This window comes from Larus michahellis, chromosome 2 (genome assembly GCF_964199755.1).
Source record: "Larus michahellis chromosome 2, bLarMic1.1, whole genome shotgun sequence".
In the NCBI taxonomy this organism is placed as follows: domain Eukaryota; kingdom Metazoa; phylum Chordata; class Aves; order Charadriiformes; family Laridae; genus Larus; species Larus michahellis.
The window spans coordinates 56,066,648-56,091,017 of record NC_133897.1 but is presented as its reverse complement, the minus strand read 5'-3'; the positions used below and the strand labels follow the sequence as shown (position 1 = coordinate 56,091,017).

General features: G+C 37.7%; 1 protein-coding gene across 9 annotated transcripts in view; it reads left to right on the top strand.

Annotated features, from left to right (window-relative positions):
- The window catches only part of VPS41 (VPS41 subunit of HOPS complex), a 111,218-nt gene that overhangs the window by 18,461 nt on the left and 68,387 nt on the right, over positions 1-24,370 (top strand). For 6 of the 9 annotated variants that reach the window (XM_074575573.1, XM_074575577.1, XM_074575576.1 and 3 more), the window contains 3 exons: positions 3,073-3,180; positions 5,909-5,986; positions 23,772-23,846. In XM_074575573.1, coding sequence (XP_074431674.1) covers positions 3,073-3,180; positions 5,909-5,986; positions 23,772-23,846 — 261 coding nt within the window. Of the gene's footprint in view, positions 1-2,535; positions 2,581-3,072; positions 3,181-5,908; positions 5,987-23,771; positions 23,847-24,370 lie in introns of all 9 variants that reach the window. The other 3 variants (XM_074575572.1, XM_074575579.1, XM_074575570.1) reach the window with 1 other exon arrangement.

Below are 24,370 nucleotides of genomic sequence, written 5' to 3'. Positions count from 1 at the left end.
TATATTTCTTTTTCTCTAAAGACATTTGACAAGAATTTCAAAATTCAGTGGTGTTGGCCTTGTTTTGCTTGGAGTTTTTTTTAGGCAGAAAATATAGAAGTGGTGTTAAGCGATGGTACAAGCAGTGCTATAAAATTTCTTTTCAAATGTTTAGAATCCTCTAGGATGGTTTAAAGGACTTCTCTTTAATTAAAAGTGCCATACACTTAGTAAAAACCCATGTTAGTTGAGAAATTGATTTTATTTTTTTTTCCCTCTTAAAAAAGGAAAGCTGTGAGTTTTCTTGTATGGGGTAAATGTCACTCTGTTTATATCTTAGCTTTGCTGCAAGTCAGGACTTGTACTATTCCTCTAGGTTGTCATAGAAACGCAGCTAACTGTCGTCTCAACTCAGGTTGCTGATGGTTTTATTTGTAGGTTTTCAGGATTATTAAAATTTAACAAAAATTATTGATTTGCTTTTTATTAACACTGGCTTGTGTTTACTTTAGAAGTTCAGACTGCATAAAAGCTTTTCCTGATAGAAAAATGCCGTTAGAATGATTAAACTGTGATACTCTGAGTAAGAGATCATCAAATGCATTTAACATATGAGGTAGAGTCTGAAGCAGCAGAGAAATCTTGCATTTCTCCAAATTACATTTTTCATTTTGTTTTGTTTGCAGCAAGGTTCCCCCCACCCCATTTCAGTTCACCTTTTAGCTTGACTTTTACTTAACATAAAAGGAGCCTGTCAAGAAAGCGTGAAATGGGTACATCGTTTTGCCTAATATTTGAAGTTTTCATTTTATTTACTTTTTTGGAAGCCTGGCAGAATGTTTCGGTGCACTGACTTTTGAAAGTATATATTTTTTGTATATGCATGTGCAGGAAAAATTACTTAGTTTTCACTCATAAATAGGACAGGCAAAACTTATTTACAGTAACTTTATCTAATGGCCCATGGATGAATGCTTTTATGCAAACTACTCAAGAGACTAGAATTAACTTTTCACGTTGGTTGCACATTTGATGTCCAGACTCCAGCAACATGTGGGATCTTATAAAAACTAGATGACTGGAGTTCAATTGTTACTTTTATGAATTTATTCAATGATTACCCATGCATTTCAAGTGTAATCTTTGTAAGCAATGTATAAAAAGGTGTAATGTATTAATTGCTGTAAAATGGACTCCTACTTCCTTACACCCTCCTTCCATGACATGTACGCTTTTTTCTTTGACTTTTCCTCCTCCCTCTACCCTGTAGTCATTTATTAAGGATCTGTAGGCACAAGGAATTTGGCTGATTTATATACAGCCCTGTAATTTGACAGTGTCATTCTGTCTAGTAACAACTTTGTTCGGTGTTAGATTTACTGAATAAAATTGTTTCTTGGTGGACATTTTGACACCTCACTTCAAACTGCTACGTCATGGACTGCTGACATCCCTATATTAATCTCATTTGTATTCTGTCATAAAACTCTCAAATAACATTTTAAAAGGGCCTCTCTTTGCAGCATATTTATATAAGCATGGGGCTAAATATTGAGTGTTTCTACGTGTCCGTATGGCTTTTATGTGTTTTGTATGAGGGTATGTACATATTACTGTGTGCTGGTAACACACATGGTAAATGGCCATAATATTTAACTTGGGAAACATTCCAAAATGTTTCCCAATTTAAACTGGAATACAGTTTAAACAAAGTATATTTTATTAACAAGTTAGCATGTCTCTTTTCCAAATTTATTTTCCACATTATTAGCTACAAGAAAAGGTTGCACAAATATAGTTATTCTGCCACAGACTGACACTGCATTTTTATTTTCTGTTCTAGGGATTGCAGAGCAGCAGTTAGTGGGAAGTAAAGGTGCTCCTTTACTAGAGCACTGCACTGGTATATTCTGATTGATTAGGAAGGAAAGATGTGTTTTATGTGGGAAACACACCCAATGTTGATGTGTTCATTAGGGCTAATAGTGAGTGTAGGAGACTATTCTTGCAGGTGTACTATTTCCCAGTGAGGACCAAGGGATATATATGGGTTTGTGTCTGTTTGTGCATGTATAGTATTATCTGAGGCTTACTGAAGCTTATGAAATATCTCTCTGGCATTGTACTTCAGTAGACCATCTGTTACAGATAGATGCCTATGACCAGAGAGCTATTTTGCCCCTTGGATTTTCATTTCCTAAGAGATAAACGTGTTGGGTGTTCTTTGAATGTAGCTTAGTTTCCGTTCTCTTCATTCTGTGCCACTTGATGCATCATCTTTCTTTGTATCTAAGTAGTGATTGGGTGGTAATGCCTAACGTGCTTGAAAAGAAAAAGAGAGGAAAGATTTGGTATTTACCAGAAAAAGTTCCTAGCATGCATGATAGAGATGATCCATAGTAACATGCAGTGTCTGGATCCTTTTTCCAGGCAGTTCTGCAACAATGTATTTATACTCTTTTTTTTTTTTTCCTTTTTTTTTTTTAACATAAACCCATTGGTGCGTTTTATACAATTAACTTATTCCTAGTGGATTCTTTTTATTTTTGTTCACAGCATTTTGCCTCTATCCTTCCTACAGAGGTGCAGCATCCTGTAAAGGTCTTGAAGTTTCTTGTAACCTGCATGCTTCAGCTTAGAGTCAATTGTGGCTACAGTGGCACACTTTATTTTGTCATCATCCATTTTTCCATAACCATCCCTTTTATATTTTTCTTCTAAATTGGGAATGACTAAATTTATGTAACAAAGTACACATGTACATTTTTTCCTGCTTTTTAGATACCAACTAAGTGCCTCTTACAGCTGAATCAGTATGCTGCTATACAGTCTTTGTTTGCACCTAGAACTTTGGAATAAAAAGAGAAATCAATAACAAAAAAGCACAACCCAAGCCCCCTCCAGTGATAAAAATATGGAAGTTTGGCTTTTGATTGTTATGGCTGTTGTTAAGAGATAATAGTGATCCATCTTCGCCTGTTGCTGTGTGCTAGTTTTGGGGTGTCTTTTAATTGTTTTTTATTTAAAATAAATTTCTAAATGTTTATTTGTTTTTTCTCTTGCTCCCTTTTCCTTACACCCTTAAAAATTCAGGAAGATGAGAGTGAAGAAGAACCTAAGCTGAAGTATGAACGGCTTTCTAATGGAGTGACTGAAATTCTCCAGAAGGATGCAGCCAGCTGCATGACAGTGCATGAAAAGGTATTACATGACTTTGTGGCAAAGCTAGAACTTCTGTATGGTTTTATGTATGTATCTGTACTTATAATGCATCAGTATATTTCTGTGTAGAAGTGCTGCCAAATCTAGAGGTGCAGTGCAAGCCAACACTAATACAAACAACATTCATGGTGAGCTTGTATTGAGCAGTGTACACTTTCTCAGTAAGAAAATGAGGTGAGAACTCAAGGTGCAGTGATTTGTTACATGGGATGTTTACATAAGCTACTGGGAGAATGCTCACTTGATTTTAATTATGGACAGTATCATGAACTAGAACTGGGATACAGTCCCAACTTTCCTTTATTCAGAAAGGAAATTGGCATATACTGTGCTTATTCGTACAACCTGAATCACTGAACACAGTCTTGATCATGCTAGGGGTCAGCTTAGCACATATTCAGCTGTGGAAGACAGACGAGTTTCTGTTAATACGGTGTAGAAGAAAGTAATTACAATTTTCCTCTTTTCTTTGGCTGTTTTTTTTTGGGGAGTGTCATACTAACACTTCTCTATTCCCCTTCCCTTATTCAATATGTTAAAAATAAGGAGAGGAATGCACATGCAAGTATGAGTTAATGATTTGTCAAGTAACTCTTAGTATGTAAAACATAATAGCTGTTTTCTGAATGTATAATTTTTCACAGGCAGTAATAGCTCCTTAACAGTTATTGTTGAGGGATCTATCTCTATTATTTGGCTATATTTTTAGATTGACTTGTGCTGTGTTTCTTTTACTCAAAGGACTGTTGCCATGGCTCAAGAGGCTCTTAAGATGAAGCTTGTATTTTAACTGTGCGAATGAAAACAATAAGTCTTTTTAAAATGTTTTTGACAACTTAGAATTACACAGATACGTGCAAAATTGGCAAGCATTTCCTCCTGGTCTTGTGGCCTGTTTGTGTTACCTTTTTTTCCTGAGTCTTAGGTAAATTTTGAAAGCCGAGAGATGAACAGGATTTTTCTACAAGGATGCGCTCAGATACAGCTTTAACTATAGCGTCACACAGAGTGACAATACAGGAAAGCCGTTTAAGTATCCCAGCACTTTTAGTTTTCCAGAAAAATAGATACACTATTTATGAGACGGATCAATATTGTTAGAAGCCAGGTACTGGAGTCTTTTAGGAATAGGTCTCATACAACAGAGAGCTTAAAAATGAAGCTGGGTTATAGGTTTTGTGAAGGTGTTTTCTGTTTTGTTCTGTTGTTTGTTTGTTTGTTTTTTTTTTTCCTGCAAGAGCAGGAAAATCGCTGCTAAAGAGTGACACAGGCCTATGTAAAATAAGCCTCTGATTAAAGCAGTTTAACTTTGCTGGGAATCCTGAAAATCTGGCTTCTGTATTCAGACTAATTTCCCCCCAGAATTATTTTTTTTTCTTTTCACTGCTAAAGCATCATATTTTCACCAGGCTTGCTGTCTGCACTGGATGACTAATCGTCATGGCACCTGGTGCATTCAAGCAGGCCTGTGCAGTGGAATAGTCATACCTAGTTATGTCTGCACACCTGATGTTTTATTAACCAGTATTGATTTTTTTACCCGGGGGACTTTTTTCTTCCTGAAAAAAGGCAACCTTGCAGGAGTGAAAGGCATTGCAGGGGATGAATTTCTAATGAACCCCTTCTTTCCCTTTTTTGACTCCTTTTAATGTAGCTTCATATTTTAAGTGCCTGAACTGAAATTTCATTTTAAGCAATTCCATTTTGATAAATCCTTTTAAACCTTGACTTTCTGTAAGGTTATTTTTTAAAGATTGTGCTGCCTGACTGACACGCTTAGCAGTGCCTGTAAATTTGAGCATTTCATTATAGGTTGCAATGAAGCATGCTCACATGCAGTGAAATACAGAGAATTGAGGAGCCTAGACTATTTGAGTAATGCTGAAAGGAGGGGGGAATAAAAGAAACCCCTGTCATAAATCAAGTAGTACCGAAGTTCTTCCTTTTCTGTTTAGGTGTAGTTCACATGGTTCAATTAACAGCAGATCTCTCAGAATCGATTCCCTTCTTGTTTGTATCAAAATAAGTTTGTGATAGCATGCATTTTTGTGGAGATTTCTTTATCTTGCTACTGGTTTTTAGAATGAAACTCCTGAGATTTCCGAGGAAAAGTGTATTTGTCTTGACCATGTTCATCGTAGGAGCATTACTATGTGAAGGAACACAAACCCAGTGGTTATATGTGTGCTTAAATGCACTGTCAGAGACCTTCCATAATTCAGCAGTATTTTACCAGTGGGTTACTGGTGGCCTTCTACTGTGTTTGAATGTTTTGGTTCTATATGAATGATGAAGGGGAGTTAAAAATAAAGCTCAAAGCAAATGATTGAAACAAAGCTGCAGAAAGGATCTAGGAACTATTTCAGATCTGTGTTGGTCCTTGCTTTCACGCTGCATTTTTAATTTGCTGCCACAGTCCATCAGGCAGTGTGTACGGACTGCAGACACACCATTAGTTGTCAGTGGATGAGGGTCCTCATGACTCATTCTGACAGCTAACTTGCACTATCACAGTAATATGGGCTTGAAGCCCTGTTTTATTCTTTAGGTGCAGTTAAAATAAGCTTTGTCTATAGAAAGTGGTAGTTTCTTTTTCCCCGGTGCCGCTAATCATTAATCTGCTGAACATCCCAGAGTTCATTTAGCATTGCTATAGTTTTGGTTGTGGTGTCTTTAAGTTTATGTAATCAGTCTCTTTCTTTTCCAGTTTTTGGCACTGGGAACACATTATGGCAAAGTTTATTTGCTTGATGTCCAGGGGAACATCACACAGAAGTTTGATGTTGTAAGTATGGCATTATTCAGAACACGTCTACTGGGATGTAAAAATGCTTCGATGTACTAAATAATAAATAAGTTGTTTGTGGCTTTTTAAAATAAACTTTAAAATTTATTTATTGAATTTTGCTACACCTGAAATTTTACTAATGCGTTTCCTGAACTTCCTCCCCATAACATAAGAGACAGAGTATGGTCCCTGCAAAAAGAAGTTACTCTGGATGGTTTTGTGTGAGCACATCTCAGTTTACATATAATAAACTTTCTTCGTGAAGACAAAAGAGGAAATACGTATTTATGATTGTAAATGGCTATTATTAATTATGTAACCCAGGGGCTCGTGACTTCCATAAGACATGAGCCTGCTCATTAGGTGACTATTGTCAGTTAGTGTGTGCACTATCATCTTATCTAGTTGCCACAAGTAATTGAAAATTGATTGATTGCCTTGCTTGTTCAGTTTCTCTGCTGCAAATATATAACGCTAATATTTTATGTGAATGTTTTGAAGCTTGGACTCTTAAGGGATTGTACTGATTGAAGGACAAGCAGGAGACTTTTTCCTTATTGTCATTCCTGATATTAGAGGATGAATTAAATGCTAAATTTAAAGCTCTCTTCTAGAGTACTAAATGTTCCTTTTAATTGTGACTATTCGTTGATTCTTTTTTTGTTTTGTTTTTTAATATCTCGTTTTCAGGTTTTCCACAGGAGGTGGGAGGAAGAGAATTAGCAATTATTTTTTCTCTTGACATTGTCACAAAATCTAGTGGCCAAGCATTGGTTTTTCGTAGCAGCATCAGCACTTGTCAGAGTATCCATCACAAGATGTTGGCATGTTTGCAAAGAGAACGTATGTTCTAAAGCTGACACAGCTAGCCTCATGGGAGGGGTGAAAGGTTTCGTTTATATTTTTGAAAAATCTAATTATGCAATTGTGCAAGGGGCAGTGGGAAGTCTCAGCCAAAACCTAGACTGCTAGGCACAACCTTTGGAGGAAATTTTATATATAGCATTGGTCATATTGACAATGTCCTTACTGGGTATTAATGAAAGTCAAGCTAATTATGTTCTTCTATTTCATTTAACTTTGTGTGTTCGTCAGCCCCACAGAGGAGATGCTGAGTGCATTTCAAAAGAGGAAAAGTTTTTGGTGTCTCCCTTACAGTTCTGATTACTTTACACATACGCTACTTGCTAAAGATACAGTTTCCTCCTCTCTGAAGTAATCTGTTTGGGGCAGGCTGGATTAAAGTGTACCTGAATTCTTCTCTTCCATCTCTGCAGTAAAAGACTGACTCAAAGACTCACTCAAATGAAGTGGAGATTTTCTATTGAGTCAGGCATTAAATGTCTTAGACTTGTATTCGTTCCACTCTGTGTCAGGTACTTGGGAGAGTTCATTTGTAGAACTGCCACTTGTTTTCCAAAGTGCATCACGAACACCCTGTTCTCCCGCACTGGTTCCAAAAGGTGAAATCCTCCTCCTTCTGTAAAGACTTAGGGCATTGCCTTGGTGTAGAGCAAGGAGCAAGGGGACCCGTTGTCTACTAAAGACTATAAAACAAAACACCTGCATCCTCTTTATACTCACCCACCCAAATCTGCTGCTTTTCTTTGTTTTTCGTTATGAAAAAGTCCTACTAGTGCCTTTTGGGAGGGTGGTTTGTTAAGATAATGCTAAGGTTGGGCTATATAAACCACTTTCTGCTCTACAGTGCTTACTTGGTTATTCCTTTTCCAAACTTGACTTGCTTCAGGATGAAGATTTTTGTGCCTTGTCTTCTTATAGAGATGGCAATGATTTCTTTTTAAGTATTGTTTGAGATGGAAAATAGGAAAAAGAAATGTTTCTTGCATTCTATTCTTAATGTTTCTGTCTCTTTTTGTAACGTATGTGTCTCCAGTGCAACAAATAAGTCATATCAAGGATCAGGTGGAAAGGGTGCTTCTTTTTTTTCTTTTTTTATAGTTTGAAGAAAAATGATTTTGATATAGGACCACTTGTCTTAAAAAAAAAAAAAAAAAAGTTTTCCAAGGAACTACTAAGTGTTGTAGAACAGAATGGGCTGCCTATGTGAGAAACAAAGCAGCTCTGTGATATCGTTGGCTGCTTAAACAGAGAAGTTTTCTGAATGAATGTTGTCGGCCGTTGAACCCATAGACAGTTTATTCTGAACTGGCTGCTGTATGTCAGAATATTTTCCTTCTAACCTGAGCTTTTCAAGATCTTGGAATGCAGACTAGAGGCCTCACTATCAAAATGTTTGGTGAGGTCTTCCTTCTGTTCTCTCCTACCGATGCCTGTTTACTGTCTCTCCTCCTGGGGGATTTACATTGGAGCATTGCCATGTGGTAAATCCCAAATGAAACCTAACCCTTTTGTGAGAAGGAAGTGAGTCACTTCCTGAAGTCCTATAGATTCCTTGTAAATGCGCTGGGGCAAAGAGTATTTTCTCTCGAGGTATTTTCTCTGGTTCTTTGTTGGGTCCAAAATGAATAAAATCCTTCAGAGCAGCGTTTTCACTAGTGGAATGGCAGATATGGTTTTACCTTGGAGTTGTAAATAGGAGAATTATCTGTTGCTACTAATTTCTGGAAATTAGTAGTATACAAAAATTGTTCCGAGTAAATAAAATAGTCTCTCATTAAAGAGCAAGCAATATTACCACTGAAATGTCATAATTGTTTGCAGTAAACAGTGTACTTGGGGGAGTGACTTTTACATATTTTTCTTCTTGAGAGAATCTTTTCAGCAGATGTTTTCTGTCTTATGAGATGGCAGAAGTGAATAGTAAGGATAACAACGTGAAGCCCTTTGTTTGGAAGAAATCAGTTATGTAATTCAAGGAATTGTTCTGCAATTGAGTCTTTATCTGTGTTTTTCAGGGGGTTGGGGTTTTTTTAAAGCCAAGTTGAGGAATAAAAAAATTACTTTTCTATATGTCTAAGTCTGTTAAATGTGTAAAAACTTTAAAGTCACTAGATGGGAAACAGTATGTGAAACTAAACTCCCTCTTTCCATTCTGGTTTTATTTTAACCCTTTTAAAAAATTTATTTTAATGGCAAGTTCATATTAAGTATATGTAGAAAATACCGTTGCTGCTGCTGCAGTCCTCTTGATTTCCGTTTTTCTTTCTTAATCTCAGGTAACCATGTTCAATAATATAAATGGGCTTGAAAATTGAAGAAATAAGAATTTCATTTTTATAATATATCATTTATTTTCCTTATTGGCTCACATCTGGATTTGAGCCAAATTGTAAAACAGAAATAGAGACTGATCTCAGAGGGTTTGCAGCATAATTACTTTATCATGTCTCCAGCTCCTGTGAACTTTGAGGGAGAACGCTCACAGGTATCTTGCATAATCTCCAAAATGGCCAATTTTTGAATGATGGGCCTCCTGATGAAGGCTGAATGCATTTAGCGTTTTAAATTAGCTGTAAAAAATTTAAATAGCTGTAAGAAATGCTAAAATGTAAAGCCTGGCATCGCTAGAAGTTCTGCTGTTGTAACATGCTTTCTTGTTTGTTTATTGTTTAAACTAACGTTTTGGGACTTCACTCTGTGATGTCCACAGCAGCAAAACAATGTAAGTATCCTGAATTGCAAATACTGGCTCTAGTGCTGCAAAAACTTAATCATGTGCTCTGCTTTGACCCATAAATATTCACAGAGGCTTCTGTGAAACTAACATAGACAACTAAAAAGTTTTTTCAGAACGGAGTCTTGCTCTCATCTGGCTGGTAAAATACCTGATGCTGGGTCCTGTGCCAGGTAGACGATTAATGTTTTCAGATTTGCATCTCCTCTTGTCAACAGCAGTGGAAATGTGTGCTTTGAACCGGGTGCGGGAGGCTTTTGGTTTGGGGAGAATTCAGAGACAGGACTTTGGGGGCTTTGCCCTTGCGTGGTGCTGGTATCTCAGCAGCCACGCTTCTGCTCTCACAAGATCTCCCTTTCCTCCTTGCCTAGCATGTTTTTAGCTCTTACCAGTGCAGCTGTCTTTGACAATGTCAGCCGCCTAAGATTAACTGATATGCATCCTCAAATAATGTATGTTTGACAAACTGGTGTTCTCTTGTATTAGGGTTCAGTGCATTGAGTGAGATGAAATGTGTCAAATGCACTGAAAATTATTACTAAAAGGCAACAAGAAGGGAGGAAAAAAAGCCTGCTAATGCCACTGACAGAGGATGATGCAGGACTGATTCACAGCATGTTAATTCCAAATGCCTCTCCATCTTTCTTTTCTTCTTAGACTGTCTACAATTTATTAATATAATTATTGCCTCAACTGACATCTTGTGGATTAAGGACTTGTAGATATGAAGAAAGCTGTACAAACATGTTTAGTTAAGTAACAAATCAAAAACCTTTCAAAGGACAAGAAAACCTGCCCCCATTCTGGTCTTCTAATAAACATCAAGCTTAAAGCAAAAATGGTAAGAAGTCTTGGCTGGTGCCAGTGATATTCTGTGAGAAGGGGAAACATCACCTATTTTACAAGTACAGGGGTTTAAATGTTTAATGCATTGTAGGTGCTGCAGGCGTGATGCATGAGCCTAGAAAACAATGTAAATAATGTTTTAAAGCTTTTGTTAGTGCAAAGAAATTGAAGTTAGTATGCAACATTTGTGAGCTACTCCAGACTGCTGGAATTTCGGAAAGAATGAAACTTTAAGTAAAGGCCCCTTCTCACAGCATTTCTTTTTACCATGTATTTCTTCCCTGTCCTCACCATTTTTTTCCTAATTGTCTCGCATTGTGTAGCACTAAGCATTTCTTTATGTTTTTTTAATCGGAGTGGGAGAAATCTAAAATCACTGGGTCATCTCTGCTACCTTGAAAAATTAAAGGGGAGTTCCTTCTGTGGTGGTATTGTCGCCCTTGGGTGTATTAAAGTTGCAGCACTCGCCAGCCTCTGGAATAAGTGCATTGGTCAGTTGGTGGCCTGTTGGTTTTGCTGATACCTCAGCAGGTTGCAAACAAAATGTCAGAGGTTTCTGTTGACTTGGTGTGCTTTTGAGAGAGTTTAATTGCTAACAAGTAAAGCATAATTGTAATGAAGAAACAGCTGTTAAGCGCTAAATGCTGTTGCTGGAAATGATGCGGAGCCCACTAACTGCTGTGAGAGATAATGCAGCATCTTTCAATGGGGAAGGTAAACTTTAGCATTTGATTGTATAATGAAGAAGTTACTTTGAATGGAACTTTACATGAGAGTTTAAGACTAAGATGATATAAATGTCACTTATTTTGACAGGCTACTTAAAATTCCCTGTTTATTACTTTAACTACATCATTTTAGTTGTCACTGTCAGACTATAAAAGAAGACTTAGTTGGAAAATGAAATGAAGCAACAGAATTTAGAGTAAAGATCTGGGTAGATGTGTGTTAGTATTTGCAGGGTGTCACTGTGCTTGTTAAATTTGAAGCTGAAACTCTGTGTTTTGTACAAAACCAAGCGGGCTGCTATAAATGTAGACTCCAAACACCAAAATCAAAATTAAGGTTTTGATAGGAGCGAGTGTCTATGCAGGGGACAGGTTTCCTTCCCCTCTGTGGGACCTCTCACCCAAATGGGTGATGCAGTCCTACAGCTTAAATGCTTTAAGTTAACCCCTAGCTTAGCCCAATGGAAAAAATGGAGAGAAGTGACATCCTCTGGGATTTTACTCTTAAGACTTGTATGTCTACACCCAATTTAATAGCCCTTCTTCTGCTTCTGTCTACCTGTCTTTTCATTTTAACTGCAGATGATTTGGAAATACAGAGATTTTTACAGTAGTCGTGGGAGTAACTCAGATGGCCTTTTGAGTCTGGCTTTTCGGATGTTATAAAGGCTTGGAAAGTATGTCTTAACGGTGTTTGTTCTGGTACTGTGCTTATTAGGTTGTTTGTGGCCTGGAGTGTTTCCAATGGGAACTGTGAAGCTATTGAAGATTAGGACCCTTCCTTGGCAGGATTCGTGGTGTACCAGGATCTCTCTGTCACTGGATGAGAAGCGAGGTTTCTTGCCTAGATGAGCAAAAATGGCAGTGTCAGGGCTAGGTCTAGAAAAGTTTCATTCCATAGGTCTGGAAAAGTTTCTTGTCGAACATGCTGAAACCAAAAAACCATCTCATAGATGTTCTGCACATCATCTTTGTATCTACTGTAACTTTCCTTTGGGAGGGAGTATTACTTACATTTTTACTTAAAGAGATCAGATGCATGTGGAAGGCATTCATTATTACTAGAAATACTGCTTGGCCTATGGTGAAATATGGGAGTTTTTAACAATTGTAGTATATCACATGTGATTAATTTTCATAAGCTCAAAACTGAGGAAAGCACGACCATTTCATCCAGTTACTCTTTCAAGCTTGTAACTTGCAATAACTCTGTAGCTTAGTGCAGACTAACATAAAAAGTTTAGTTGGAAGTATGGCTTCAGCTACACAAGGTCTTGTATGATCCAGCCATTTATTTCTTCTTGTTACCTCATACAAGTTCAACGCGTGCTTGTGCAGTCACAAAGAGTAACGTGTATGCTGTAGAGTAAATACATTTCAATTACAGTATAAAGCCTATGTACTTTATCAGATGTTTCTGGGACTGCAATTGTTTTTTCCTTCTCTTTTCAGCTTTTCACTAGCAGCTGTGTTGCCCGTGTATCTTCTTTTAAGAAGCGTGTCAGCCCATGCTTAGACTGAATGATCTTTCTAAAACTTCATGACTCTCCAAATGCATATTGTTTGTCCTCTATTTTTTGACATAGAGGCATAGGAAGAAGTTTCCTTTTTGTTCTCCAATAGCAATCACTTTTCTACTGAGTGACTATCCTGTTGCCTGTCAGTTGCATTTCATGATCAGCTCTAAAAGTATTTTGTTTAAGATACCTTAACCAGCCCTCTTTAATATGACTGATTTCAGTAAGAGTTTGTTAATGTCACCTCTTAATGAGGTAAAGGGCTGTGACTGAATACTGTTCTGTCACAATCATCTAGACATAGCAAATAGTTCACTTTCTCTTGACTTTGTAGGATCCTATCATATTCTGTGTGTTTTCTCAAAAAAAAATTGAAATCTGGAAAATTCTGGGGGAGAAATTATCTCGTTATGGGAGAATGCTAAGCACAAAGAACATTACTCCAATAGTATTTAATACAGCATTGTTGGTCAGTGAAAGGGCAAAGTTTCCAGTGGTTTTTTTTGTGTTTTGTTTGTTTTGGTTTTTGTTTCTTTTTTTCCATCAGACCTTGTAGGAACTCTGAATCTATTTTTGTGAAAGATCAAGTAGAGGACCTTACTGTAATTCTGCTAAGGGAATGTACACGTGGCATTTTCAAACATGTTTGAACAACATTATTTGTGACATTATGCAGAAACATCAAAATCATTAAAACAATTTTTTTTTTCTTTTCTTCTAACTCTTTCACCATCCAGGTTTGGTAACATTTGATGTTTGAATGTATCTTGTGTTTATTTAGAAAATGTAATTTGTGTTTGCAACTATTACTGACCTTTTGTCTAAAAAATTGCCCTATGCAGCATAATTTGACAACAGTATTAAGCAATGAAGTTTATTTGCTTTTAAGAAAAACACTGAAACATAGTTTCTAATTTCAAAGACATACTCAACAACCATGCACAATAATATTTTTTTTTTCATCTCTAATTTAAGCAAAAGACTACTTTTCTAGAGTGTGATTGACTCTTAAAAGAAAGCCTCAAAAGACTCCTGACAAATTTCAAACAACTGTTAAATAAGGAACATACTTTTCTGTGCCTTCCAAAGGCTTAGGCCCTCACGGGGAAGACTAGATGCTGTTAGCTTATTCTGTCTTTTACTACTTGTTGGTATTCGAAGAACCACAGATTCTCACCATCAGGGATGTCCCTGCCCTACTGGGAATTTTCTGGTTTGATCAGGTGATGCTGACTGTCACGAGGCATATGTTCAGTGATTCACCGCCTCCTTTTTCCAGCCATCTCAGAAGCATATTGTGCCACATCTGTCTCATATCTTCCCTAAATGCTCTTTGCTGGTACACAGCTGGACCACTGGGCCAAGTTGCTCTAGAGTTTTTATTAGCAGCAATGAAACCGCTAGTTTCAGGTAGCACTGGTGAAGTCTTTTCATAAAAGACTGATAACACAGATGTGCATTTTCTAAACACTAACAACCTTTTAAAAACGTAGGGAGGATTTGTAAAGGTTTGGTTCCTAAGAAGCTAGTATACTGCTGATTCCTAGAGCTGTTTTCCTTTCAAATGGCATATTATACCTGGGTGGCATTTTCCTCTATACAGAAGGCAGGCACTTGCATGCACATATACAAAATAATAGCAGTTTGCTTGTCAGAATTATTCAGAGTTCTGGCATTAATAAAATATTATTTGCATTAGAAAATGTTTTCCTAGTTAGAAACTCCAAAGCAACTGAGTTCTGTAGGACAGTGGTTTTTATACAAGTTGACATTAATGATAGAGCTACAGCCCTTTGTTTCCATTAATAAAAATGCAGCACTATTAAAAACACAGAATGACATAACAGGGGCATAATATGATGAACAAAACATGAAGGCAAAACTAAGATTTCTTTTCCCATAGGGGGTAAGATATTATTGATAATGAACTTTGTAAATCTAATAAAGGTTCCTTTCTGAAGGATGAGCCTTATTTGTTTTAAAAGGCATGACAGTGTGTATAGCAGTTATTTATTGCAGTCATGATGGAATGCTAAGCGTGGCCAGTCCAGATTTGACCAGTCTTGGGTGTTAATATCGTCAGAGTGGCTGCTGACAGAAGTAGCTACTTTCGGGCTGGCCATTTCCGCTCAGTGTCCTGTGACACACAGAAATAAAATGACAAGAAATTTCAGAAATCAGTACTTTGGGTTTGGAAGGTTCACCACTGTAACCCTAAACTGGCTGCTAACTGAAGTCTGTAGATGCTGCAGGTCTTGTCAGTTTTGAAGATTAGAGCTGTGAAATGTGAGCAGTGTAAAGATGGAAGAATGAATGAATCTGTTTGCCTTTTTTGATCTAATAAATAAAGCTTATTATAAGCAATGATGTCTACACTTCACTGGTATTGAAATAGAGCCTCATTGTATGTAAATGCATTGGGGAAGTTGCACAGGATCAGATCATCTTCGCATTTAGCTTTCCCTGTCTTATTTTCACAGTGAGGATATAGCTTACAATCTGCCGCTTACAGTAAGTTACAGTGCACTTCGTGATCCGTAGTTTCTACTTGTGTGAATACTCTCCTCCCTCACCTCCCATCTTTTTGATTTGCAGATGTTTTTAGGATCCTGTCAAGAATCAGATACCCAGTGTTGATCATTGTTGAGTATCTCTGATGGGTTTGCGAGACTTTCCCAGATGCTATAATTGCAAAGAAAGGAAGTTCCGGAGTTGGTGTCCAAAGAGAATGCAGTGCTTTCAGTAAGCAGGAAATGTATGTATTATTGCATATAGCTCAGACTTATGCCAATCTATACCAGTGTTGATAATTGAACGTTAAAGAGGAAAATGGCACTTTAGCTCTAGCTATTGGCTGAACTTCGGCATTGATCACCCAGTGTAATATTTAACTATGACAGGAATATGACTAGTTATGTCATTTTCAGACAGGAAGGAGAATTCCTTCCCTTATAAATTTCTCCTTCTGCCTGGTTCCATCTGTGAGAGATCTTTTCACTGATTTTAGTACCCATTGGGTTGGGATCATCATCTGTAGTGGAATGGTTGACAGGCTAAAATAACTGGAAAAAATACTTAGTGCAGTTTTTCACTGCATGATCTCATAGAAGGAAGAAAACTATGTAGTTGTGGAGAAAATAATGGCTACATAACGGAATGTATGGAGAAGCAGAGATGCTATGCTCCATGTTGGTTTTGTCCCCTATCCTGTGTTAGGTCAGGGAGGGGGATGAGCGTCATGGCTGTTGTGAAAACCTTCCCGGAAATACTGTTGGCACAACAATGGATGACCCCTGAGAAGAACAGTGAAGAGCCTCTTTGCTTCTTTAAAAGTTGCTTGGTCAAAGCACCAATAAAATAATCTCTCAAAACAAAAACCTGTCCTGACAAAAACTTGCACTGTATGACCTGTTTGGCCTCTCTCATCAGTCACATCTCTGAAATGTGGCTTATCAAGAAATGGAGAAAAATCTTATACTTTCTACTTCAGGGGGCAGAATTCTACAAAATCTTGTTAAATACATTAATGACAGTGATGGTGTATTCTGTTAGAAACAAGCTGTGAAAGTGCTCCAGTAAGTTTCATCCTCAGAGGTTTAGAAACGTTTTTTTTGATTGTTCTTCAAAGCCCAATTTATAATTCAGTAGCCTCTGTGGAAAGGTAGTACTCAATGATGAATTCTCCAAGTTCATTGTGCTTGGGGAGCTGTTCTAAAAACAAAGCAGTTAGAGAAATCAGTGAGGTGAACCTCCAGATTGCCTGGGATAGTCTTCTCCCACGCTGTGTTGGGTTATCTGAGGAAGGTGCATATAGTCGTTGCCTGCAGCCCTTTCTCAGTCCCCCACCTGTACTTCAGCCCTCCCCGTGGGTGTGTGATGGGGAATATGGCTTCATATTCTCAGATGGTTTTAATACACAGATAGCAACCAAGAAGTAGAGGCAGGCTTAGGACATACCATCGTGGAAGCCCTACAGTTATACAGCAGATGGCAAAAGGGAACTGGGGAGAGGAGGAAAGAGGAGTAATTTGTTTACTTTGGCACAGAGCTCCCAGGAGGATATTTCCTTACACACCCGTGTTTTAATAGAAAAGAGATTCTACTTTGGATCTGTCAGGAATTAGCTAACAGTTAAGCTCTGCTAGGAAGCAGTGTAGGCTTTCAATATAGATTTGTTTTCAGTAATAGTTCCATCATTCCTAGACAAGCATTCTGATTATCTAGCAGCTACTACAGATTTAGGGAGATCCCTTGTTACTTTTTTTTTCCTTCGTTGTTTTTTTTCTTTTTTCTTAGTCCCTGTAGTTGACAAACAAGATTAAGGGATTCGCTGATGTGGAAAATATTGAAATCACTGTAGGCTTTTTGGTCTTTCTCACTTGCTCAGACTGTATATGAGAGATTCCTTGTCCTCATATTCCCTTAGTTTTAGACATGCTTTTGAGCTCTTTATTTTTTTGTAGGCAAGGTCTGCCTTCCTGCAGACAAAATAAAAGTTAATGTTGTTATTGTTCTGTGTCCCAGACCTTGTCACTCTCCCCAGCTTTCCCCCCTCCCTTTTCTTCTACCCAATATAATCTCCCATTTTTCATTTGGAGAATGACAGATTCAAGAGTGTTATAGGAAAAGCACTGGAGCAGGAATCCTCGCTTACTTATCAGAATTTGGCTGCCAGTATTGTTGAACAAAACCTCTTTGTTGTGGATATTAGTAAATTTTCATCAAATGAAAATTTAAGTGTTGTAAATTCAGAGTATACTACTTCTATTGCAGGCAGTGGTGAATAGCTTATTCTGTAACTTTTAAAGCTGCCTTTTCAATTTAAACCTTTGTGTTACTTCATGGTGTTTCTCAGTTGTGTATAAACACATAGGTATGTGTCTACTTTCACCTTGTTATAGTTAAACCATGATACAGCATCAGAATTTGCTTTCCAGAGTTGCTTTTCCCTCTATTGTATCAGTAAAACTCTACAAATATGCAAAATACACAAGAAAAGTGGATGAGCTCAATTTCTTCTTTTTAAATGTACAGTTTAAATGTACAGTACAAGAGATCTCTGTGCATCAGTGTTCCGAAGTCAAAACGGATGGGACAAAACAACATGTAATACACTTGTGCTTAGCTGTTGCACACCTTCCTTCCTTTTTTGTTTTTAATAGTTGAAGACTCTCTCATTATCTGGTTTATTTGTTGTCACCTCCTTTCACTTCCTAAAATGAAAAGGCCCTGAAAAGTAGAACTCCCTTTTCTAACCAGTTAGGTAAATTGGGCTTTTTTCTAGGTGGGCTGAGGGTATCATTTTGGATTGGAGAGGCACCCTTGGAGAAAGAGAATATTTGGTACTTGCCTAGTTTGTTGTTTGGGTTTTTTCCTCAATAGTCTTAAAGGCATTGTTTCTCATAATTCATTGATGTCAATGCATATAGGATGTCAGATTTATAGATGTAAAAGTGGAAGAGTTGGAGCTCTATTCAAATCAAGTTCCTCATCCTACTTAGAGCAAGGCTTGCATTTTGAGAGGATCTTAGCTTAGTTATGACAATAACTGAGGACTTTCTGTTTACAAATCAATATTTTTCACTTGGATACCTCCACCATGGTGAAAATAATACAAACATAAAAATGGTAGTCCTTACTGCAGTGGGCTAACATTTTAAGCAGTGGGTTGATCGGTCATATTGCTGTTCATTGGAATTTTACATGCTTGTTTATGTGAATGTCAAGCAAATGGAAACATATGAATAAATGAAAAATAGGCACTTGTAGGAGAGAAATTATTTTAATTCTTTGTATTACAATTCAAACTCTGCGTACATACAATTTGCCTTAGTATGGAGAGCAGCTACACAGTGGTTCTGTAGATCCAGATTGATATTAATGTAGCAGAAAAGACCTATGGGTGTCTGTGGTCTTCCTTGGATATATGTCTGTGTGTATAGATAGATAAGTAAAAATGTTTGGGTAATTTAGGAAAAGTTTCTGAAAATTCTTCTTAAAGAATGGATGAAAGCGCTGCTTAAGGGGGTTATATTAGCAATGGGAACCTCTTGAAGTAAAATGAGCTTTTCTGTAAGTATGATTGAACATTGCTTTGCTTTTCACACTCCTAATGTGTGTGTTGCTTGCCTGCTAACTGTGGCTAAAAGGCATGAAGTCACAGGCAGCTATTAAAACGTTTAGATTCCTAGCCTGTAAATATTGCATTTCTCACAGAATTGAAGTGAAATCCAGTCTTATGTTTCTTGTTCATCCACTTCATATCCATTGGGATGCAGCATTTGTGAAAGAATCAATTATCCATTTGTTAGTCAGAGGAGCTTTACAAATTATACATTAGCAGATTGATTTCTCAGGTTCACCATTGGGGGACTGATGGTATAAGGTGGGTTGATGATGAGTGTCAGGGGAGAAGGAGTTGCCACAAAGAACACAATTAAAAGAAGCTTTCTGAGAGGCCGTGAATTTACTCCTAATTGAAGAGCTGACATAATCCATACTAAGTGCGTTTATTTCAAGCATTTTACATTAGGTAATTGATTATCACATGAGGTATATTTGTTGGATGATACTGGATTTTCCTTTCCTTTAAATTTAGGATTTCGCAGAAGCCTGCGTTTAGATCTTTATGTGCAAGGTGCCTGCTAGCTTTTTCTCCCTCTCCCTAAACTTTTCTTTCTTCTATTAAGGTAACATTTTTTTGTTCTATAGTGTCAGCTTGACATTATTGATTTTGAACAGTCAAACTTACTTATGTTGTCCAGAATTCCAAACATGTCTCCATCAGAAAGAAAACTGCAGCTAATGGAAATTCAGCTGAAGGCGTTTCTTCCTTCTTTGCCAGAACTTCCACACTGTATGAAATTCTGAAGCTGTTCCCAGGTTAATCATTTCAGTGTATTTCCTTATTGCCAGATTTGAATTATGTTGCTTTAGAAATACTATGTGTATTACTGTTACTTACATAGTACTGGAAATATCGTTGTGACCTCAGAGAAGTTGTGTGTTTTTACTTGTTTTCCCTAAAGCTAGGTGCCCTGATTAGGTTAAGAAATGATTACCTAATGTAGTGATAATTAAATAATTACTAGTAATTTCCTCAACATTTTATATGCAGCTGCCTGTGGTTTTATGGCATGGGGTTTAAGATTAGATCATCTCTTAATTGAGTAATACTTACATGGATTGTATGTTTCTAATTTTTAGATTGACACTTTGACCTCGGATTGCTGTTGTAATTCTTAATTTTTGTGGTTTTTTTGTTTTTTTGTTTTTTTTTTAAATATTATGCCTGTAAATTTGGGCAGTTTTATTCCCCACCCATCTAAAATACCTTTAAAACAGTCAGCTGGCCAAACACCAAAGCATGTCGTGGTTCCAGCTGTATCCAATGATCAGTCCTCTGTACTGTGATGAGTTAGTGACTACCTGTGTTCTCCCTAACCTTGAATGATTCTTCATCTTTTGTCGGCCTGTAAAGGTGGGTGTTGTAGAAAGGGCATTTATTGTCTGTACTGTAAAAAACAAAACCTATTTTCTTTCACCAGGCAAATTAAACTCCTTGGTGGGTTAGCTGGAATAAGGTTTAAAAAAGCCACAAGGGAAAGACAGTTGTAACTCCGTGGCTGAGTTGATAACTTTTAATAAAAATAAAAAATAAAAGCAGAAAGAGGTGAGGGAGGGTAACCCACAAAATTACCTGTGCTTCTCTTTTCTGAAATATCAAAATTATCCACAGGATGTTGACAGAGTATAAATGCAACTGAATTTGAAATGGTAAGTAACTTTGCTGACTGGCACAGCAGTGTATTTATAAAAATAATTGATAGGAAAAGATGAATTGGAGCTGATTGTAGAAAAAACACTTTGGTTTAGATAACACATGTACGAATTTTATCTGTGGTCTTTTATTTCTGATTTCCTGGATAGTTTTAGATACAAATCTTAAACAGCTTTCCAGTGGAATGTAGATCTGGAAACGGTAGGCTTGACTCTTACTCAGCTCTGAACAAGAAGATCCTGGCATTAGCTACTCTCGCTGGAACTTTATTTTAAAATGCATTGAACTGTCTTTAAGTTCATGGTCTATCGTCACTTTCTGAGCTCCATGGAAAGTTCTGACTGGTAAAGTCAGTGAACACGCTAATAGCTAGTAGTGCGAATCCAACTCTGTGGGTTTTTTGCCTTTTGTACATCATCTGGAATAGCGTCTCCTGCTGGAACTTAGATGGAGGTTTCTGTGAGCGAGCAGGTCGGCTTTTAGTTGAATTCTTTTGTCTTTCCAGATTGTCATCTGTCTATGGTGCAGACAACGGGAAAAAAAGAATCGGAGAAAGGAGAAGTTAAAAGCAACTGATAAGAGGTGTTGGGCATGCAGAAGGCTTGTAACAAGTTGCCAGTTATATACAGTGTATAGTTTTGTATAGTTTCTAATGTGGGAAAAATGCAAATACTGCACTGTTTGGTTACCCGAGTGCAATGACACATTTAATCTCCAAAGTGTGCCACATGGCTTTCAAACCACAGTGTGACAGGTAAATTCCATCGTCCTGCTCCTCGTCTTTAACTTTTAGGTGAAGATAACTTGCAAAGTCTACCTTGCCTTACTTCCTGCACTTTATTTTTTGAGTGTCAAACTTTATCAAAGCCATTTGGCAGCAAAATGTGAACAGTGTGGACTGTAGAATTGAGCTGGCAACTCTTCTGTTGTGTCCTCTTTTGTTTCTTTTTGTCCTGGGCTTTGTTGCAGTAGAGTGTCTCCAAGAAGGCCCATCACACAGGAGTGCTGCTAGATCTGCTGTTGCTGTCATGTCAGCCCTGATGGCCAATGTAGGTGCTGGAGAGACAAGAATAACATGGCCAATTGAACACTGTACGTTAGTGTATGACCCTGTGTCAAGGTGGGGCTATTCAAGATGGACTTTTTGCGTTTCCAATTAAAGAGTAATAAAAGTAGAGAAGAACCTTTGTGAGAAAGTTGTGGCAATGGCAACTTAGATGCAGCCCAGAACAAAAACATATTCCTCTTCCAAGATGAACTCAGTTGAACTTCCAGTGCTTGTCCTTTCAGGGGGCCAGAATTGTTTCTCGTAAAGGGAATGGTGGAGATGTGCTGGCATTTTTTATTTCATTTTTCTTCCCCTAGACAATGACAAAATTTTCTCTTGCACCTTGATGAGCACACCGGTAGTTTAGAAAGGCATTTTCAAGGTAAGGCAGGAATAAAAGCGTGTGCTGGCAATTTTTGTGAAGCTTCTAGAAAGCGAGACTGACAACTGACATATCTTCCCTTACTCAGCATCCTCCAGTCCAATCAGCCAACTGGGTGTGTAGCATCTGAGAATCATAGTTTTCACAAGGATGTTGACCGCACAAGCAGGCTGATGGGCTTGAGCTGTGCTCCTCAGCTGACGCCGCCCAAATATGTCAGGAGGAACGCAGCAGGGGAACGTGTACCAGCTGCCTGCACTGCCAGTGATGCACTCACTTCTGGTTTTGAAAGGCAGCAAGTCAGCATAAATGCTCTGTGGCAAATGAAAATACTCTTGGAGTGCGTAAGTCAAGGAAAATTTGAAGGAAAACTCTTTGGTAAACAGTGCACAGCGGAAAGACCACTTTGTGATAGGCAGTGATTGCGGTATTTCCAGGTAGCATTCCGTGGTGACACAAAGTGAGGCCAAGAGTGGTGTCTCCTGCACGCAAGGAAGCAGGAAAGCAAAAAAGCTGGCACCATCCTTTTCATAACTCATCAGACAACTGTTGCAGTGCAGGGCTCAGTTGTTCAACCTTGATTAGAAAGTAGCTTGTGGAAAATGAAATGTGATTTGGGCATATATTCTTTTCAAGGTGGAAGAGAGGAAAACTTCATTTCCCCGAGTTGGAATTTTTTTGTGCATGAAAGATTATGGGGAAAAGCTTTCCAAAGGCTGTGAGAAGACCTCAGTTTATCTCCTGTAGATAGTCCATCTGGACAGTGTGTTTTTATATAACTTTTTATTGTGCACTTTTAATGTAATTCCAACTGCCATAGCATATATAAGGACCTGTGATATTTTAGACACAGTTGTGTAACATCTAATGTGACTCTGTGACTCCAGCGCCGTTCCAGTGACGCTTTCTTTTCACACAAACATACGATGGATTTCTCTTTTATCATGCTCAGAACAACAGAAGTGATCTGTTTTGTGGTTCAATCCATTCAAAATTTTATGAGAGTAAGAAAAGTTGTTCTTAAATGTGTAAGTGAGACTTACTTGTGTGAAGATCGTTCAATGATGCTTGAAATGATGAGGTATTTGTTACAGAGGGTGAAATCAGGATCATGCTACATAAGAAGGTTCTTGGTACTTGAATATAATTGGATGGGGTTTTGTATGCGAGAGGATATGCATTGCGTTACCCAAATGATGTTACAAGTTAGTCCTCGGTACTTAAGGTAGGATAGATGTTTAACCTAAAGTAAACAGTAATAGATGCTGTATGACCTTGTAGATTAGAAAGAAAAGTATATCTGGATAGGGAAAAGAAAATTTATTACATTAGTGCAGTCTTCAGGCTTTTGTCAGTATTTGTCTAAGAGTGAGTATACCTATATTGCACTTCAGTACCTTCTAATACTCGCTTCTGAGAACATTATTGGAGGCAAAAATGAAAGCAAGAGAAGGGATTTGAAGGAAGAAATAATTACCAGTATAGCCATCAGACCAAACCAGAAGAATTTTTAGTTGCCTTGATGCTTGTGTGGTCAGCGTGTTTTATGCTGCGTTTTGATAGCGGGAGAGGTTCTTGACGAACAGCTGTGGTGCGCAGGAGGAGGGCTGAGAGCCTGGCAGCTCCAGGGCCTCGAGGCGCGTAACTGAAAAAAATATCAAGTTTTTGGGTTAGGCAAAAGGCTGGAAAGAAAGCGGTCTTTTGGCATTGTCGTAGAAATACCTATTCTGTGGGATTTTTTTGGTTCACGCGATTAAACATTACACATCTGTTAACACGTGAATTTCAGGAAGTGTGGGGGGCATTAAAGCGTGTGATTGGTGATGCAACGTTAAAGTCAATTTTAAAAGTCTTTTTTTCTTTCTTTTCTTTTCTTTCTCTAGAGCCCAGTGAAGATAAATCAGATCAGCCTGGATGAAAGCGGAGAACACATGGGTGTTTGCTCAGAAGATGGCAAGGTACAACAAACCCATTTATATATTTAATGAGGTAGCAGGTAGTCCTCAGTATTACACTGGAGATAATCGTGATACCTGTGGAGTTAATTCTTGCATTTAGCACCACCACTTTGACCATCCATTTTGAGAACTGAGCTAAACTTTGAATACTCAAAATTAAAGTCAAATATATTTTGCACAAATGTGCCGTAGGAAAAGTAATTACAAGAATGTCAATAATGTAACTGGTATTAAGCTGATTAACAGCTGTGGCAGGAGGACATGTCACCTTAATCATTACTGCTGTGCCAGTTATACTTCAGTGACTACTCTGCTGTTCCTGCAAGACAGTAGTTTAATGCCTTTCTGCTATAAATCCACAAAATTGGATTTTGTGGGCATGATTTCTGTGGGCTGGTGGTTTTCATTTTCACACACGTTATGAATGTTTCTCTTGAATTATAGAATCTTTTGATAAGCAATCATAGTTTATCAGAAGAATAAAGTGTCTTACAACAGCCACATTAAATAAATGTAAAATCAAT